Source organism: Zonotrichia leucophrys, chromosome 7, assembly GCF_028769735.1.
Source record: "Zonotrichia leucophrys gambelii isolate GWCS_2022_RI chromosome 7, RI_Zleu_2.0, whole genome shotgun sequence".
Taxonomy (NCBI): Eukaryota; Metazoa; Chordata; class Aves; order Passeriformes; family Passerellidae; genus Zonotrichia; species Zonotrichia leucophrys.
The window spans coordinates 35,956,070-35,975,766 of NC_088177.1; the positions used below are offsets into that span (position 1 = coordinate 35,956,070).

Below are 19,697 nucleotides of genomic sequence, written 5' to 3' on the forward strand. Positions count from 1 at the left end.
GGGTTTCTGGTATGAGGGTTCAGGAGGCGAGATGGAGGGAACTGGGCATGTCCAGCCTTTCTCCTTGGCCTCCATCTTCTGCTGTGATGTTGGCACTTTTAGATTGGTTTAGAGTAGATGCTCACTGTCTAACAAAGGTGATAGGTATTGGAAAGTAATTGTAAACATTGTATACCTAGTTTTTAGTATAAAGACATAACACTGCCCCAGGGGCAGGCAGAGTGCCTGGAACTGTCCTGCCGGATGGACCTTGGCAGGACAGGAGAAAGAATTTTATAGATAAGATACAATAAACAACCTTGAGATGGAGAAATTAAGAGCTCTGACTCCTTCTTCGAGTGCCGGGCTGGGAAAAGAGACTTTCGAACTTTTCTTGGGGTCACTGACAAGCTAGAGATCCTGACATGCAGGGAGATAGCCTTTGACTCCAATGCTGGAAACCCAGTTCTGATGAGGATAATGCCATTTTTGCTCTTAACTGTGGATGTCTCTAAACCTCTCCCTCCTCATTCCTACAAGGAACAGAAAGGGAGCACAGACTCCTCCATAAACAGGGCAGATTCCCTGCACACTCCAGCCTCATTCTGGGGCAGCTTTCTCACTACCACGACACCGAGGGCCCAAGGGTATTGGGATTTAATACCAATATTGCTGGATGGAACGTGCTTGGGTTCGTCTGGCCCTTGCTGCTCGACCAGAGGTGGCAGCTGTGGTGGTTTCACCTCAGAGACACCTTTGGCTGGCTGGATATTGCAGCTGAGCGCTTGGGACAAGTCCAGGCCTGCAGGAGCTCAGGTTTACCTCTGGCAGAGAGGCTTCAAGGCGAGGTGAAGGAAAGGAGTCGGTTCTACTGGAGGGTTTCAATCCAGAGCTTTATGGCTGGCCCACAGGCCTCTGAATCCAGCAACAGCTCCAGCAGAACCCCAAACCAAGTGGTTGCTGTGTGTTTTAACCCCGGGGAGAAGGGGAGGGAAGGGGTAGGTGTGCCACCAACCAGGTAAGAGGGGGAGTCTCAGAGGACAAATGACACCTGGATGGCCCAATGTCCCCCAGAGCTGAGAGGCATCTTTTGAACTTTGCCAATCACTTTGCCCTTTCTGGATGCCAAGACTGACAGACAGCACTCAGCAGGGGCAAGGGAGGGGAAGGGAGAGGTGATTGGCACACCTGGGGAAGGAACCGGGATGACTGAAACAGGCTATTACATCACACCGCAACAGGGGATAATGCAATTTTTGCTCTTACTTGTAGTTGCCTCTAAACCTCTCACTCTTCATTCCCATAAGGAACAGAAAGGGAGCACAGACTCCTGCAGAAACAGGGCAGATTCCCTGCACACTCCAGCCCCACTTTGGGGCAGCTTTCTCACGACCACGACGCCAAGGGCCCAAGGGAGGGAACAGGCTCCTACCTGAGCAGAGGACTCCCTTGTACCTGGCGCAGGAGAAGTCGTCGCACTCGCAGAAGGGCCCGTAGATGTTGCCGAACTCGCTCTCGTAGCACTGGCACTGGTTGCAGCTGCACTCGCCGCGGCCGCTGCACAGGGGCTTGCCCTCGGCCTCGCGGCACAGCGCGTGGTGCAGCTCGCCCATGGCGCCCTCACGGCACTCGCAGCGGGCGCCCAGGTAGCCGGGCTCGCACTCGCACAGCCCGCAGGCGTAGGTGCCGTTGCCGCTGCACTTGGCGCTGGCGGGCGCGGCCCAGCCCGTGCAGCCACACTGGCAGCGGTAGCTCACGGCCACCTCCAGCGTGTCCCGGAAGCCGGCCGGCTTGATGGTGAAGCTGTGGGACGCGGCCTCGGCCGGGCAGCTCCGCGCCTCCACGGACACCTCGAAGGAAACCTGAGGGGAGATGGAAGGGGACGGGCGCTGTGACTGCCAATCGCTTGTTTTTAAATTTTTTAAAGTTTAATAGTAATGAAACGGTTATAAAAATAGTAATACAATTAGATTAGTAATAATAATTTGGACGATTTGAATTAGGACAATATGAGACAATAGAGACAAAGAGTTACGGACGTCCGGGTACATTTTTCTGGGCAGCGCGAGCCCAGAAAAGGACACCCGTTAACAAAGGATTAACCCTTAAAAGCAATAGCCTGTGGCATATTCATGATGCATAAATTCCATTCAAACACAGGATTCTGTCTGGTCAGTGTCAACTTCTTCCTCTTAATCCTAACGGCATCTTCAGGGCTCAGCGAGGCGGGAAGAAATTCATTTCTCCTGATAACAGAGCAATAAATTCTTGCCTGAAAGATTTAGGTGTCCTGTGGCTGCTATCTCACTGCAAGTCCTTTCTTTAAAACAAGTATCCTACATAGTGTGAAAAATGCATGTATTTTATGATTGGCTTTTCACAAATATTAAAATGAGTATTATATGTGTTGTGTTAGAAAGTAATGCTGTATTAATTCTCTTAAGTAGTGTGTTAAATATAGTTTTAGGTTATAAAAAAATATTAAAATAGAAACTGTGCTATGTAAGATACTTTTTAAAGAAAGGACTCGCAGCGAGATAGCAGCCACAGGACACCTAAATCTTTCAGAATTTATTGCCCTCTTATCAGAAGAAGCGAACTTCTCCCCGCCTCGAAGGCGCTGTTAGGATTCAGAGGAAGAAGTTGACATGACCAGACAGAATCCTGTATTTGAATGGAATTCATGCATCATGTAGGAGATGTATGAATATGCAACAGGTTATTGTTTTTAAGGGTTAATCCTCTGTTAACGCTCGTGCTGCCCAGAAAAAGGTACCTGGACGGTCCATAACTCTTTGTCTCTATTGTCTTATATTGTCCTAATTCAAATTGTCCAAATTATTATTACTCTAATTGTATTACTATTTTTATAACCATTTTATTACTATTAAACTTTAAAAATTTTAAAAACAAGCGATTGGCATTTTTCTCAATAGCATAGTTTCTATTTTAACTTTCTTTATAACCTAAAACTATATTTAACACACTACTTAAGAGAATGAATAAAGCATTACTTTCTAACACAACACATATAATATTCATTTTAATATTTGTTAAAAGCCAATCATAAAATATGCATTTTTCACCAAAGCAGCTGCCAGCGGTGTTCCTTGGCAGGGAAGAGCAAATGTGCTGAGGAAAATCCATGGAGCAATTCCAGAGAACTCAGCGCGTCAGAGCTTCATTCCCAGGTGTGCAAAAAAAAAAAAAAACCCAAACAATTGCACATCCAGCAAGGGCACCTGCAGCTCAGAGCACCAATATGAGGGGCTGGGCATCCAAAGCATTTTAAAACTCTCTGCTGTCAGCCATTCACAGCAATTTTCCCCATCAGGACCACTGGTTTCTGTGCAGTGGGAAGGAACCTGCCTATTCCCATGAAACAAAGAGGGCAAAACTCTAGCAAATAACCCAGTTTTCATGCTATTAAAAATAGAAAACTCTCTCAAAACAAGATCTAACCAACGCAGCAAAGAACTTAAGGTGCCTATAAGATCATGGATTTAGAAGGTTTTATGGGACTCCTGATTTGCATGTGGAAATGTGTATCAGCCCCACAGTCCCAAGCTTTTGGCATGCTGCTCACAGGCCATTTTGAATGGATGCTTCTATCAAGCCTGGCTTCAGAAGGGTTCTGCACATCATTAAACGGTTATACATCATACCCCTACTCGTTTTATGTTGCTACAATCCAGTGTCAGGGATTTTCTCCTTGAGAAAACCAAGACCATACTTTGGTTGCTTGCTCAGCCCCTGATTTAATCCTGCTCTTTGTTAGGGCTGGTCAGCGCTGCCCAGAGCTGCCAGTTAGCAAGGAGGATTAACCTTGTTCCAAGGAAATGAGACCCTTTCCTAGGCCTCAGGAAGGAATGCTTTCCCTCTGGGGACATTTGGGGGTCACCTCAAGCTCTCGCTGACTTCACTGTCCCACAGGGCAAGGGGGGATATGCAGATGAGGACACAGCAGCCACCCCTGGCAGGAGAGCTGCACCCCCAGATACCTCCCTTGGCCCCCTCCCATTCCCAAGGCCTGAAGCAATTAGGAGAGAAGCTCAAATTACAGAGGAGGAGATCAGAGAGCAAGCTAAGGGGATCAGGGTAATCCTGCTCCCTTTCACCCGCTGACACCCACAGCCCCAGCACTAAGCCCTGGCAGATTAGGGTGCAGTGCCAGCATGATCCTCTTTGGGGAAACTTCCTAGGCAGGAGTCAAATCTCCTGGAAGCAATGGGGCAGAAAGCAGCTGAAAAGAAGGGATGGAGGTACATGACCTCACCATTTTAGGTGCCCCTAAAATGGAGCAGTGCCAGCTCCCTGCTGCACTCACAGCCAGAGCCTTTATGGCACAAGCTGCAGCAGCTGGAGCCATCCAAGGAGCTGCAGGGATTGCTTTCACTTACCTACCCAGGACCCAGTAAATTCAGTTGCAAAAGCAAGGCCACTTCCCTGTTTAACATCTCACATGATCCTTATTTGGTGGGGTAAAACTCCAGCTACTGTTGACTCTTTCAAGCTATTTTTATATGTCACAGCACTGAGAGCCCTGAGGTATGTTGGCAGAGTCACTCTTCTCAAATAAGGCAATCAGGCTGCTAATGAACCCACACCCACGGTATCAGACAGCAAAAGTCTGAAGAAAGGGAGGAGATTCCCCACCAACCTGAGCCCCCCTGCCCTAGCCCTGCAGCCCAGCAATTCATTTATCTGCATCAACACCCAATTTAAACAAGCAAAGCTTAGCTTCACTTCTTTTTAAAAAGCACAGGATGGATTCTGCCACGTTAATATTTATTTCAATCTGTGCTGCCATCCTACAACCTAGGAACTGAACACAGGACGGTTGCTGCCTATGGAATTTCACAGGTGAGAGTGTGATGTGAATATTTGTGATTAAGGGAAAAAGGCCCATTTTTGACTATTGCATCCTGCTGCCTGATCAGGACCTTTAGCTCAGTATGGCAGACAGGATGCCTGTATTCCCTCTTTCCTCACAGCTCACCTTGGACTGACCTGCACCACCCAGAACTAATTCTAGCAGAGCCACTCTCTGTGGGTTTCTGTATCATCATGAGGAAAGCAGAGGAAAATGAGCAAAACTGTGTTTTATTGCCCAGAACCACTCAGGTGAAAGAGCCTCTCCAGGGAACAGATCAAAAGGCAGACTCACCGTATCTCCAATTTTGAGGTCCCCACACTTCCTGAGCCCAGGATAGGACAACCCATCCTGGCAGGTGGCTGTGAAGGTCAAGCCAATGTCCTCAGGGCTGTCCCAGACTGTGAGCTCCACCTTGGACCGAATACTCTGGAAACACAAGGGGAAAGCAAACCCATCAAGCTCCCAAAGACAGAAGGGTTTCTTCTGCTTCAGTCTCTTCTCCTGCTGTTTCCAGAGGGTGGGTAGGACATCTCTGCACCTATATGAAAAAAAAATCACCCCTGCACACACATTGACATTGTGAGTTGAGTTTGACTCAGCCAGCCCAGAAGAGTTCTGATGATCACAACTAGATTCACAGGGAGCTGCCTGCCACCCCTGCAGGGTGTAATGGACACTGCAGCCAACACTGGAAACATACAGGTGCACAAGACAAAGAAGAAAACCTTCTCAACCAGAAACAGAATATCTCTGAATTGAAGGTCAGAGCTTTCTGTGCACATCTGCACCTTCTCCTCCCATAACCCAGCTCCTGAGCAAAGTCCAAAGCCTGATTCTCCACTGGCAGCTGTCCTACAATGTCTGTTGTGCAGCACAAAGAAGATGTGAAACTGCACTAACTCTGTCCTGCTTCCTTCATTCCACCCAACTGGTCAGAAAAATGTATTCTCCCTCTTAGAAAAAAAAGCTGAACAAAAAGCACCCTTTCATAAGTGTCAGCTGGAAACAGTACCATGGGAAAAAATTAATGAAAAATCTTTTTCTTTGAAAAGTTTTTTCAAAGTGAAGAGCATTTTCCATCTGTGAGGTTTTGGTGTGCTTCTACCCCTTTCTTCTGCTTCTTAACTCGGCCCTGCTGCATACACAGACTTTTTAAGTCACAACAAAATGAAGTTTATAAATATTAATTCGGAATGACATTGTTTTGTTTAATTCTTCCAAGGGCTGGAACTGATTTTCATACCAGTGATGTCCAAAAACGACAAAGTTTTTCAAAATGGAGCTTTCTGCACAAATATGCTTATTACCCAAAGCCAGCTTCCAGCTCCATCCTTGTCCCCAGCCCTCACCAAAGAGGCCAGATTAAGGAAAAGTGCTAATTAAGACCTCTTGCCAGTACATGTGATGACAAAAGCAGGGTTCACATGCCAGCAAAGAGCCAATGCTTCTAGAAATGGACAGGAAATAAATGAGTTTTGGCCGGGTGAATCTAAACAGTCCTTGAGGAAAGCAAGGAATAATTCCTATCTCTCTACTGTAACAGAGAAGCTTTCATGGGGTAACAACTGGGACCACATGGAGCATCCATTGCCTGTGGGCTGAACACTGTGTGTGCCAATTGCCAATTAATCTATGGATGCTGCTGTGGCCAAATCATCCTGTAGAAATTAGCTGCTACACTGATGTGCTCCTCTCTCTTCTTTCCAAGAGCATCCTATTGGGAGCATGTCAGAAAACAGGCCACCAGGCCAAGCCTCAGTATGGCCTTGCACAGGCTCATCCTATGTTCCTACACAAATCCTCTCATTAGCCCTGTATGGTCCTGCTGTTACCCTAAAATGCAGTGCCATTGTTATCAGCCCCTTGGCAATGTTACACTCCAGTGTCTTCTGACAACACCAAAGCCACCACACAGGGCAACTGGTGGTTGCAACAAGAAACACTCCCAGGACCTGCCTGGATTTGGTTTAGGAAAGTGCTTCTTAAACCAGCATCCCATTTGCTCTCATCAGTCCAAGGCCAGCCTTGTGTCTGGGCACAGCTTCCCATGAGCTTTTCCATCTCCCAGGCATTGTAAGATTTGGGGGAAGGGCAGGCAGAAAGCAGTACCTGTTCTCTTTTTTCTTTACACCTGGTGTTGGTGGGACGAGGGAGAGGGGACAGCATGCTGGGCAGATGAAAAGGGAGATGGAAGATGAAGAGATGGGGAAAAGGAATCTTGAGGGTAATATAAGCCCTGATTCTGCTGTGTGCATCAGTGAGGGGAAGCAGATGAGAGAGGACCAGAGATGGAGAAAACACTGAGGGAGAGGGACTGAGCCCAGGACCAGAACATCAGCCACTGCCGCCCCGCAGGAGAAGACAGTCCCTGTTTGCAGATGAAGGATTTCTCCAGGCTCAGACTTCCCTTTGCACAGGGACTAAAAAAAGGTTCACTCCCATTTGGGAAACAGAATTTTAACCATCTCCTTCAGGGAGAATTTCCTCCATCATTTCAGGAAAAAAGCAAAGCTACCAAGAGGAGACGGGCTGGGCAGGTGCCAGGTTTGGGTGGCCCTGGGCTGACCGTGGCACAGGCAGGAGCTGCAGCTCCCCACAGCACCCCTGGGGGTCCCACCCACACCCATCACCAGCTGAACAGGCAAGAAACTAACCCCAGCCTCGGCACTCAGCCAGCCCACAGAGCTCACTCCATGGGGCACCTTGGTCAAGCACCCAAGTGGTTTCCAGGCAGCTGTGCTGGAAAGCTCACAAGCAAAGAGAAGGAGGGAGCAGTGGTGCAGCCACAGGGTTCCCAATGGTTTTCATCAGCTTGTATTGATCTGCAAAGGCTTGAGGGGTGGTGAAATGGAGGCATGGATGCATCTTACAGCTGCAAAAACAAGGCTAAGGGAGGTTTCCACCTGATGGCACTGAGGCCACATGCAAAGTCAACATGGAATAAATATTAAGTCCTTTCTCCCCAGCCAAGCTTCTCAGCCACAAGACCTTCCTACTTCAAGAGACAAACTGGGACAACTGGGCTTTTGATTAGCAGCATCTCCTGGGCCTCATTAGCAGCATTAATTGTTCACTGCCTTCCTCAGAGGGGGAACGTTTGGGAAGCGCTCTTCCCAAGGGCACAACCAAAAGCTGCTTTAACTGCAGGGAGCTGGGAGACAAGAAGGAAGAACTTTACAGATCATGCAAAGCACACCCCAACCCCACATGGATTCTGGATGTGTAAACTCCTCCAAAGAAGTTCTTACTGACTCCCTGCACTAATGAACACAGTACCAAGAAGAGCTTGCAGCCATTGAAAGCTGTGTCCACAGGTCCTACACATGAACAAGTCCACCTCTTATGGGGTCACATCTCCATGCCCAACATCCAGCAAAATCCTTGCAGGATCATGAAAACCTGAGTCATAGGAATTCAGGGAGAAGTCAACACAAATGTTGACACTAACTATGCTATGAACATGCAATTTAGCTGCTTCTAGTTATCTGCTCCTATGATCTCCATGTGTAGATGGATGACATCAGCTCAGCAGTACAACTCCAGGTCCCTTGCTGTCACTGTGCCAGGGCAGGCTGCACTGGCAGTGCCACGCAGGCAGGGCTCCTTTGGGAGCATGGTGATACTCATAGGGTGTTGAAAACCAGTGTGGGCTGCACGGAGAGCAAGGCAAGAATGAAACCTTAACTGGACCTATCCTTGAGAGGTCTCTGAACATCAGATAACAAAGAAATACTCTATTTTACCTACTGGAAGGTAAAAGGTCTCTGAGAGAGATCTGTTTTAGATGGGGGCTGTGTTTTGTGGGTAATTCTGCACACAAGAGACATGAGGTGAAATTTCTGTTGTCCCACAGGCTCTCTTGGGTATCCATGCTTCTCATCCTCCTCACACACCTTGTCTCCCTCCCCAGGGTGGACATCCCAGCTCCAGCAGTGTGGAGAGGACAGGGGAGGGAGGCAGCCAAGCTGGGTGGAGCTCACTGGGGTGAGCTGAGCTGGCCCAGCTCTTAGCCCTCCTCACTTCAGCAGCTGTGGTATTAAAATGCACTTACGTTGTAGGCTTTGACAATCAGCTCAATGATATTCTTGGAATCTTTGTGCAAAATCTCCACTGTTGTTCCAGGGATCAAAGTGGTAAAGTTCTTTAAAAAAAAAGAAGAAAAATTAAAATGTTGAGGTGCAGAGTGGAAATCAGAGGATGAGGAGGGATTGACCCCATGCCAGGGACACAGGCCACACACACTGCCCCATCACCCAGTGGTGTACATGGTATATTTTGGCTCCAGTTAATATGGAGCTTTCAAAAGTAAAGCATTGCTAATGAAGCATGTCAAATATTAAACAAAGCTCATGGCCATGGGTCAGGAACAAACATACCTGGGGCTCTGCTGCTGGGGGGGGAAGACCAGCCACTGTGCACTCAGGAAAGCTGGCCCTGCAGGGAGGGAGGGGTGGCTGTCCCCACTTCCCTCCCAACCCTGAGCATCCCCTGGAGAGGGGGTGGAGAACAACTCAGCCCTCCCACTCCCCATGGGTGAGCAGCAGCATCCCCACCATAGCAACAGGGCTGCTTGTTGTTCCTGCTTGAGCCTCGAGGGCCTCGGCAGAGGTTTCCAAAAGCAACCCCGCCTGAAACACCATCCCTGCACCCACAGAGCACCAAACCCCGCAGGGCAGCTCTAAACACAGGTTGGTCTTCGTGCCTTGGGTCAACTTTCCTTTTGAAGGGGAGAGCAGGAACGGCAGGAGAGTTCAAATTGTGTGTGGCACGTCAGGGCCCTGGACTCCGTGATGGAAAAACACAGCTGGGCAGAAAGGCTGTGCAGGATTAGGTAATGGGATTAAGTCACTGCAGAATGGGCCGAGCAGGTTTCTGCTCTCTGGCACGCTGCACGCTGGCAGCCGTCCGAACATCCCGATTAACATGGAGCCTATTTTAGCTCTTCACATGCTCACTAACACACATATATCTGTTTGCTCTAAGGAGCTTTAGGGCTTTCTGCTGAAAGGACCAGCAGGGCTGAGCCTTGTCTGCCTGCACCGGGCAGCCTGTGGCCACATGCATGCACTCTTATCACTGCACACACATGTTGGCCACTGCACACACACGTTTGCCATTGCACACACATGTCTGCAGCTGCCTCCACTCCCCAGGGCCTCAAGAAGCATTTCACTCTCCCCCCAGCCCAGGCAACTCGGCAGCACTTACCTTGTAGAGCATGTAATGATTTTTTGTAACAGCGAAAATCAGGTGGATGTTGTTTTCAGCAAGTTTCTCCCCAAGAAGTGCCAGGGAAGGATAATCCTAGGGGAGAAAAAGCCAGGCAGAATGACTGGTGAGTAACACAGAAACAAAGTAATTTCATTGCTCTTCTCTTCCCAATAGCAAAATTCATTCCAGACACATGGCGTGTTTTGTTGTGGGATGAAGTCCCTGATGTACCAGCACAATTCTAACTGAAATAGTAGAAATCTGTTAAATATTTCTACAGCACTGCTCACTAAAATGCATGACTGACAACACCACTAGCCACAGCAATACCCAAAACACTGAGTTATTTCTTTCCACTTCCTATTTTGCCATCAGCAAATGCACATGTGCTAAATGGCTGCTACCTCAAGGGATGCGAGGCAGGGAGATCTATAACTACAGAAAGTTTCTCCCAAAGCAGAAACATCCATTGCCTGTTCTTTCTGCAAAGTGGGACCATAAAGAGATTACAGTAAACTTTTTAATTCTGCTGATTTCCCAGGTGGGGAGGATGGCAGGGAGACACTGCTCTAGCAACAAAATAATGACCCAGGGCTCAGTTTGTAGAGACCAGCTTGAGTTCAAAACTCCCGCCTGCTTCTGAAGTTCTGTCCTTGGAAAAAAACATCTCATTTACTTGAAGATGTAAAAAAAAAACCAAACATCTCATTTACTTGAGGGCTGATTGAGAGCCTCTGAGATTCAAACATGGAAATGCCAAGGCAGCATCCCCATGCCATCTCCTCAGCATTTACTCCACATAAGGGACCCAGTTTGGGGACTGTGCTCCCTTACACATACATCCACTTGGTAGGACTGCACAGGGGGTTCCACTGTAGAGCCCAGCTTCTGACCATAACACAGCCACACAGATTCCCCTCCCCTCACGGAGTGACATTCAGGAACAAAAATCATAATTAGTGCATGTGATCTGCTGAATAAAGCACCATTCTGCAGAAGGATGGGATAATGAAGTGGCAGGCAAGTGCTCATTCATCCCAGAAGTTTCCTCCACTGAGTTCAACTTTTAAAAAGGGCTAGTTTGCCTGTTTATTACTAAGACTTATGTTAGTGTTGTGCTCAAAGGCTATGAATAAAAGCAGCATTCTGTTGTACTTGCTAGTGTAGTCACATCAAGGTAGATACATCCTTCGCAGGAAGAGTCCTCTGGACAGTCCTCAGACTCCACCCTCCTCAGACATATTTTAGAAAAGGGATGACATATTCTGTTTCCTGTACACTTTGCAGGAAAAATTTAATGCTCTTCAGGATACCAAGTTACTTTTCCATCCCTTGCAATGAGCTCTGAAGGAACTCACTAAGTCACCAACTCATTTCTGACCATCACAGAAGCATTCACTATGGGGGAATGCCCAAAGGAAGAGCAAATTTTATTTGCAAATTGCAGAAGCTGGGTTAAACCAGGCCCTGCATTTGCCAAAAGCTGCTGGAGCAGGGGCTGGCTGGTCTCCAGAGAGCTCCTCCAGCCCCTGAGGTCTCTGAGGGCCGGGCCCCGTGCCCCACTCACCAGCTGGCTGGACGCGCTGTACTCGTTGACTTCGTTCAGGTGGCACTGCCCATCGTGGGGCTGCACCAGCCCCCCCAGCTTCCCATCCAGGGCTATGTGGGGCACATCATCCGTGGTGAAGACCAGCAGGTGGGATGCCTCCTTACGCCAGCCGATCTTCTCCTGGGGAAAGCAAACCCTGTGAGACAGCAGCCAGCCCCTGCCAAGCCCTTCACCCCTCACCCTGCACATGGTCCCAGCCACGTGCCTGGCCAGCAGCAGGCCCATTAGCATTAATTAGGAGAGTACCATGCTGCTGTCCACCCATCCCTGGTACGAAAACAAAATGTCAGGAGCTCATCCAGCATTTCCCAGCATCTCCTTCCAACACACTTAATTTAAAAGGCATGAGGAGGTATGGGGACTGTCCACCAGACCTTCTTTGCCCAGATCCAAGAGTAAGAATTTCAGCTGCTTTTATAGCCAAAGGAGACCTGCCAATTTCCTCCACACACATTTAATCTGACCTTGTTTCCTCAGCTCTGTGGAGCGGCCAATACAACAGTGAGAGCTGCAATATCCCCGCTCAGCATTTTCATTTCTGCCCACTCATAAAGGCTGTTTCTGAGCTGTGATGGACAAAGTGAGGTCCCTGCCTGAGGGGACTGGCTTTGGTGCAACCACACTCATGCCCAGGCACTCTGCCCTGATCCCCTCCTGCACACATCTCCTGGATGCCATGGTGCCTCTGCTGTTTCATTGTACAACTCTACACACGCCCCAGGCAGCTCCGTTCCCCTGCCCCACAGCCCAGGAGAGCAGGGCTACACACACAGCCAGAGCACAGCAGGGACCTTTGGCATTGGTGCTGCCACTAATCCCACACAACCACTCTGCACAGTGCTGCTCTGAGAAACTTCTGCTTATTTAAAAGCATGGTAATGTCAGGACATGCTGTAGTGGTTCCTACAAAAGCACTGAGGCATCAAGCACAGCCGTGAAGTGTTCTCTGACCCCTCCTTGGTCCCTCTGTGCAAGGACCAGACATTATCACTGTCTTTGCATGAAGAGAGATGCAAGGACAGATTTTATATTTTTTCTTTCAAGTAAAGGGATAAGATCTAGATGACAAACATTTCCCTCCCATGGAGCTTCCCCAGGTTTCCACATTTTCATCAGCCTGGGAAGCAGATCTGTGCCTATAACAGCACATTGAAGCACTTTGTGGCAATGGAAGTGGAGGGAAACAGTGGTGCCCAAAGGAAATTTTTGCAAAGCACTGTGCTGCAGCAAACCCCCTCAGCGGCTGCTGCTGCTGCCAGGTCACTGCCAAGGTGGGTGAGCAGGATTCCTGCTGCTGACCACGGCAGGGAGATCCTGCCACGGCACAGACTGGAGGCAGAAAGTCCCACTGTCCAGAGCTTCCCCTTGGGCTGCCACACCGACCATCTGCCAGGAGACACTGCCCCACGCCTTCCCTGCCCACACACTCCCAGCATCCCCCTCCCTCCAGACCCTGGCTCAGAGCACCACCACCCAAATCCTTTGGGAAAGCACAAAGGAAAAGCTGGGTCACTGATGGGAATACCCAACTCCTCCAGAGTTACTGCTCAGCCTATTTAGCAAAACCCAAACTCTGCCCTGTTTACAGGAAGGTGCTGGCCCTTCCCATGGAAAGCAGTGGCGTGGGCAGGGCAGGAGGGCAGAGCAGGCAAAGGGTGTAGAATCACATGTGCCAGTGCAATTTTCGCCTCCAAATGTGAGTCATAGCCCAAAGTCTGCTGATCTTTCCAATAAATATAACTCTTGCTTCAGGGACATTATTCTAGAGTAGATTCCTTTTTCCTCCCAATTACAGAAGGTTTATTTTCTTTATTGACATTTTAAAGACCCCCGTGATGCATATAAGGCCATAGGAAGAAATTTTTGGCAACACACATCCTTTACCATGCACCAGCACGTTACAGTCCAGCTCAGGAAGCAATGAATACTTTTTGCTCTGGGAAGCAGGATTCATTCCTCTGAAGTTACCCCCCAGGACAAAAGGCTAAAACCTCATGCCAAAATGTAACTTCTTAAGAACTCAACCCAAAAGTGATTACAGCTCTAATAATGCAAGAGGCAGTTTTCAGTCTACTCAGCCACCAGACAGAAGCTCATCCAATTCACTTTTCTTTGAGTATCCAAAGCTGATTTCTTTTTAAATGATTAAGGCCAAGAAACTCCCAAAGAGATTAGAAGGATTAATCTGAGTTTCATTTCCTCAGAAATGTGCTGCACACAAAGGAAAGGAGCTGCTTTCAAGCAGCAGCCACAAAGTCACTTCAGGGGTGCTGGTGCTGGTCACCTGCCTGCTAAGCCCACCTTTAAATCATGGGCTAAGAATTCCTCTGCAGACAAACTCTCCATGACTCTGACACCATTTCCCACATAAACAATACCAGAGCTGCTGTGGCTGCTCAGCTCAGGAACTCACTCCCAAAAAGCAACGAGCACCCACAGTCTCAGTGCCAACATCCAGGCACTGAAAGTGTGTGATGCCTCAGAACATCAAACCAGGGTGCCTTGGATGGGCTGGCTGAGCCAGTGCTGATCCCACACCAAAAATAGCTGTAGACCTACAAAAAAAGCCCCCCAAGGAGGCTGGCATGCCAAGGAGCATCTCACACTGCCTCTGCCAGCGGCCTCAAGGCACTGGAAAATACAGCTCTTCAGCATGCAGTTTCCACTGAGAAACCCAGAGCAGCACTCCACTCCGCTTAAAGCAAATAACCAAGGAGAATTTCATTTATTTTTATTGGACTGGGATTGCTGAACAAAAAACCCTGCACTGATGCCTACCCTCTCATCTGGTTTTTGATCCTTATGGGATAAGAAGGATTTTTAAAGCAGGGGTGGGACTGGACCCAAAGCAGAGAAACATGTTTCCACAGGGCTTGGGAGTGTTGTGGATCCTGCCCCTACTCCCACAACCAGCTGCAGTGCCTTCTGTACCCCAAAAAACAGCTTCTCACTCCATACAGCCAATAGTGACTGGCAAAACTGCCACAGCTGCCTCAGCACAGCTCTCCAAAAACTATTGGAAAAGCAGCAAAGCCTGTATTTCCATGCCTTAAAAAATACCTACATTTATACTTTGGGCATTGAATAAAAGCCATTCAATTGCCAAGACTCAGTTGCCAGGAGAACCCCCTGGATTCATCAATTTGTCTAAAACCTCACCAGTTTTTCAGCTGCAGACCCTCTTGGAAGCAAGAAACAGATACAGGTGCAAGGCAAGTATGCCTCAGGGATCAAAATCCAAAATACCTCCTTCACTTGGTATTGCTCTGAAAGGCACCTCAGTTTCTCCCAGATGCCTTGGCTATCTTCACCTACCAGTGTCTAGCAAGCACCAAGCAAAATCATTCCAAAAGATGCTTTATTTCCCAATCTAGCATTATCTCCTCGCTTCATCTCAGCATATAAGATCTGAAACTTACACATACCACCAAGCCATACGAGGCTTGCACTTAGAGAATGGCAAAAAACCAAAGTACTGCAAATGGAAAATGTAATTACAGAAGGCTGATTAATATTCCTGGCATACTATTTTAGCATAAAGGCTAAAGCTTTTCAGAATAAAGGCTTATTGTCTCTGGCTCTTTCATTGCCTTGAGAATAACATTTACCATATCTTCATCTTTCAGAAAGGAGCCAAACCCTGGGCCTGCTCCTAAGTCTCTGTTAGCTGTACAAACTTTCCCCATTCCTTGGGTTGAAGACCAGGCCAAAACATTACTTGAGTGCTACAGAGCCCTTAGGCAGCTCATGGAGAAGAAATGCCGGCTATGCATTCCAGTGTAAAAACATCTAGTCAACACAGGAGGTATTGTTTCTGACACCTCAGAAGGGGAGGAGAAGGCCTTGTTTAGACACCATGGCTTGGAGACCGTGAGGCTATGTTGTGCTGTGACCCCCTCTCCCCTTGATGCCAGCACAAAGTGCTTCATGGGCAACACGCTGCATGTCCCCAAGGCAGGGGACTTTCTAAGGTGATAACCACCCTGGAAAAAGCTGGAGCATGACAGTGAGATGCAATGGGGTGCCACAGCAGTGACGCGGAAACCCGCCTCAGAAGTCACCAAGGTACCTGTACGCTGCTCTCCTTGCATGGGAGGGAGAATAGGTCCTGAGTTAACAGAAATTACTGTCTATTTCTGGGGTTTTCATCCCCATGATACTCCATTAGTCACTGCAGGATGACAAACTCCATGCCAAGAACATCCTTGTCAGCAAGCTGCACTTCTCTGCCACCCCAAATGTCTGCAACCCTCACCCATCTCAGTGGTGTGAGTCTCACCACAGCCCACAGCCACTGACCAGTCTGGGCCTTGGCTTGGCCCAGGGCTTGGCCCACAAGGGAAATTAAGCAATAAGTTCCCATTTTGACTATGGCACCAAACATCCTAATGTCAATCAGCTGCCTTGAAATTTTGCCTTTTTTAACTCTGGTCAGACAGAATCTTTGCTGCTCATGGCTGTGATGAGAGGCAGCTGCTCTGCCCAGAGCAAGGCAGTGCCAATGCAGCATGAGTCATGGCACAGCCAGTTCTCCTGCCTTGCTCACCAGGCCCATGGACTTCCTTTCCCACACCCAAGCTCCAGTAATTAATTAACTGCTGTGGCTGCAGAAATTTGCTGTCATGACCTGCCACATCATGCCAACAGTCACGCATGCACACATGCTCACCTTTGCTCACCCTTCCTTGAGGGCGCTCATTCCTGAACTTAGATGGTACCAGCATCTAAATTCATCTTCTAAATTTAGAAGGGACCAGGCTGTGCATTCAAGAAGGACAGTTAAAGATTTTGGTTCTTAACAACAATCTGAGACTGCCACAAATTCAGAGGAAATATCTTGCAGGTCTCCTGCCTTCCACCAGCACTTCAGAAATGAGCCCTTGTGATACACACTGAAGTATTGCTGCACCATAGGGAAATATTTGCCTGTTTTTGCAGTAATTTCATGGAAGGGAGTGCAAAAACCCACATACTGAATGGCACAACTGAGTCACCATCCTGAGCCATCCCTGCTCTAACCATGGGAGCCATCTCTCCAAAACTGAGAAGCACTTTATATCCAGACAGTTACTGGGAGCAGCACTGTAGCTGTGCCAACAACAATATCTGTGGGAAGATGCCCTAGTGGGGCAGGTTCAGTCCTGCCAAGACCATGAAGCACAGCAAAGCCAACCCAGGCAAGGAGAGATCTGGCTTCCCACATGCCTGCAATCCATCACTCCCACAGACCATTTCTGTCTTTTTCTATCTCCCAGCTCCCATAATTCAGACCCAGAAAACATGCCCTACCAAAAGGACTAAGCAAGGCTGAAGCAAACTCAAAGCAAATTGCAGCAATAGGGGGAAAAGCAAATAGAACCAGTCCTGATGAGCAGGGAAGCTCAGGCTCATGTCAGAGTGGAGCAAACACTTTCATTCATGACAAAGGGATATGGAGCAACCCAACTACTTGTTCCAGAAAGACCTCCAAGCAAGCATCTCCAAAAACCCTAAGGACATGGCTAACGTGGCGCCAATCTAATGAACTCTGCTCCAGTTCTGCTGACAAAGAGGGAGAGAAGGCTATCAGCACCCAGAGGTGAGATCATCCCCCCACACACAAAGAGGGAAGGTATGAGCAGTAGGAACCAGCTCCAACCCTCAACATGGGTCTACTGCTGCAAGATGTGTTTGATGCACCCTTTTTAAACACATTGAGCTGATGTGCAGTACTGCTGCACACAAGTGTATATGACTCTGGAAGGATTCTGCCCCAGGTGCTCTGCACCAAAGGTCTAACTGTGTAATGAAATCTCAGCCCTAAATTTGTGCTTCCAAAAGCTCTATTTTTATCCCTTTAAACTAGAAAAAGAATTAACCTTTTCCCCCATGCCTGTTTATCTACGGAAGCACATAAAAACAAAAGCCTCTACTTTTAAAAGCAATTTTCAGTTTCTCCAAGAAAAAATTAGTAGTTCCTTCCACGAAATGGCAAACTTTGCCATTGGTTCAACAATAGAGCAGACAAAACCTCCAGAAAGGAGAGCAGCTCACCTTGCAGACAGCAGCCTGCAGAATGGCATCGAAGCCGCCCTCGGGAGCGTCTCGGTTGCGGGACACTTTCTGTTTGCGGACCTCCTCGTTGAAACGGTCCACTTTGTCCGTCAGGGACAGCAGGTGGCGGAAGCCAAAGGAGGGGACACAGCTGGAGAACAGCTTGTAACTGTGGGAAGAACAGAGGAGTGGTCAGCTGGGAGGAACCACACCCACAGCCGAGGACTGCAGAAGCTCCCAGCTCTACCAGGCTGGTCTCTAAGGTTTTGCTCAGAGGGCTGGAATACTTTCACAGTGCTTTGTATTTTGGGCACTTCATCTTCTGGCTGTTTCTCTACAAAACCCTGCAGTAGAGCCCGCATTTTTTTTCCTCTCAAGGGCTTTCAGAAGATGAAGTTTCCAGAGATCCCACCAGGACTGAACATCTCTCTCCACATACCATGTGAGTGGAGACACTGAGCACCAGCCCACCCTGGGCCATGCAGCTCTGCACTTTCTGCACTCAAAGTGGTTTTCACTGGGAACCTGCAGCCAAGGATGTGACCCAGTGATAGGGAGGCTGCATTTTGGCAGATCCACACTCCCCAGCAGCCCAGGAGGGCCAAGGGAGCCGTGTCCCACACCTGCAGAGCCTGTGGGCTGTGTCAAAGGGCAGGGGCATCACTGCCAAGAACTAGCTCTCCCCTCTTCTGCAGTACAGACTTTCACTGTGCCATCCAGTTTTCTTGCCAGTATGAACCACCCTACACCTACTGCACATCACCAGGCACCTGGCAATTGCCCAGTATGAGATGGAGTAATAACCAACACCAGCTCAAGCTTCCTCCCACTCTCCCTGCAAGCTGGTGAGCAAACACAATCTCTGCTTCCCACCAGAGCAGAAGGGTGGGAGGGGCACCCTAAGGCAGAGAAATGTCTTGGCAGGCTACCAGGAACCCTTTTTTCCCATACAAAACCATGAGAAGGCAGTTTTGGTGCTCACCTGGAGAGCTCAGCAGAGCAGCTCCTGTGGCATGGGAAATCAGTGAGTGTGTGCAGGAGAGAGGGACGGGAAGGGTTAAGAAGAAATGTGTTTAAAAAGGAGTTGGCGTGGCACTAATTCACTCTTATCTTCAAACATATAACCCAGAGTACAATTAAAAGCTTCTGCTGACACATGACCCACTATGAGTAATTTGCAAGAGGCTTTTTACACAAAGGAGTATTTTAAATTTACCAGCACTGAGAACTTAAATTCCTCACAAGGGATCCCAAAGCAGGGATTTCCATACACACACACACACCCACCCCCTAACTGTGGGGTAGGTCTCATTGCCCTGGGCTTGGCTGGCAATTACAGCCATCCCTTTTGATCCATGATCCACATCCAGATTTGCATTGCGCTCGTGCCCAGGGCAAGGCAAGGAGTCTGCCATGCCTGAAACCTCTCACTGCAGGGTCTCAGCAAGCTGCCCTTAGCCCACCAGGATGCTGAGTCAGGAGCAGGGGTGATGAGGGAGACAAGGAAAACAGGGCTGCACCCCACCCACACCACAAGGCAGAGGAGGGGAGAGCCTGGACCAGGGGCAAAAAGCACCCACCCACTGCAGCTCGAGCTTACTTGCAGCTTTTCTTAGATGCGGAACCATTTGTTTTTACACCAGAAATAGCTGCAAGCAAAACCAGGCCTGACAACCCACCCTGCTGCCCCAGGGACACGTGGCAGCAGCCAGAGCCCCCACACAGAGCAGGCTGGGGAAGGAGATTCCATCAGAGAGCAGGGAGCCAGCACCCCTGGTTTGGATGGAGACACACGGCAACCAGAAGGGAGCACTATCAGATGAGCTGCCATGGGGAATCCTTCCTAAATGTTTTCCTAAGACCAGGCTGGCTTAAAGTAACCCACAGAAAGAAAAGCAAACACCTGGGTAAAGCCAAAGGAACACACAGATAGCCTGATCATGGTGGGAAAAACTGAGGTGACAGCTCTGGATGTTCTTGATAAAAGGT

General features: G+C 48.7%; 1 protein-coding gene across 1 annotated transcript in view; it reads right to left on the reverse strand.

Annotated features, from left to right (window-relative positions):
* Positions 1 to 19,697, reverse strand: part of ITGB5 (integrin subunit beta 5) — a 58,006-nt gene that overhangs the window by 21,447 nt on the left and 16,862 nt on the right. Inside the window, exons 5-10 of the mRNA XM_064718861.1 lie at positions 17,709 to 17,877; positions 11,634 to 11,795; positions 10,064 to 10,159; positions 8,907 to 8,996; positions 5,147 to 5,281; positions 1,412 to 1,841 (exon numbers count right to left, since the gene is read on the reverse strand). Coding sequence (XP_064574931.1) covers positions 1,412 to 1,841; positions 5,147 to 5,281; positions 8,907 to 8,996; positions 10,064 to 10,159; positions 11,634 to 11,795; positions 17,709 to 17,877 — 1,082 coding nt within the window. The remainder of the gene's footprint in view (positions 1 to 1,411; positions 1,842 to 5,146; positions 5,282 to 8,906; positions 8,997 to 10,063; positions 10,160 to 11,633; positions 11,796 to 17,708; positions 17,878 to 19,697) is intronic.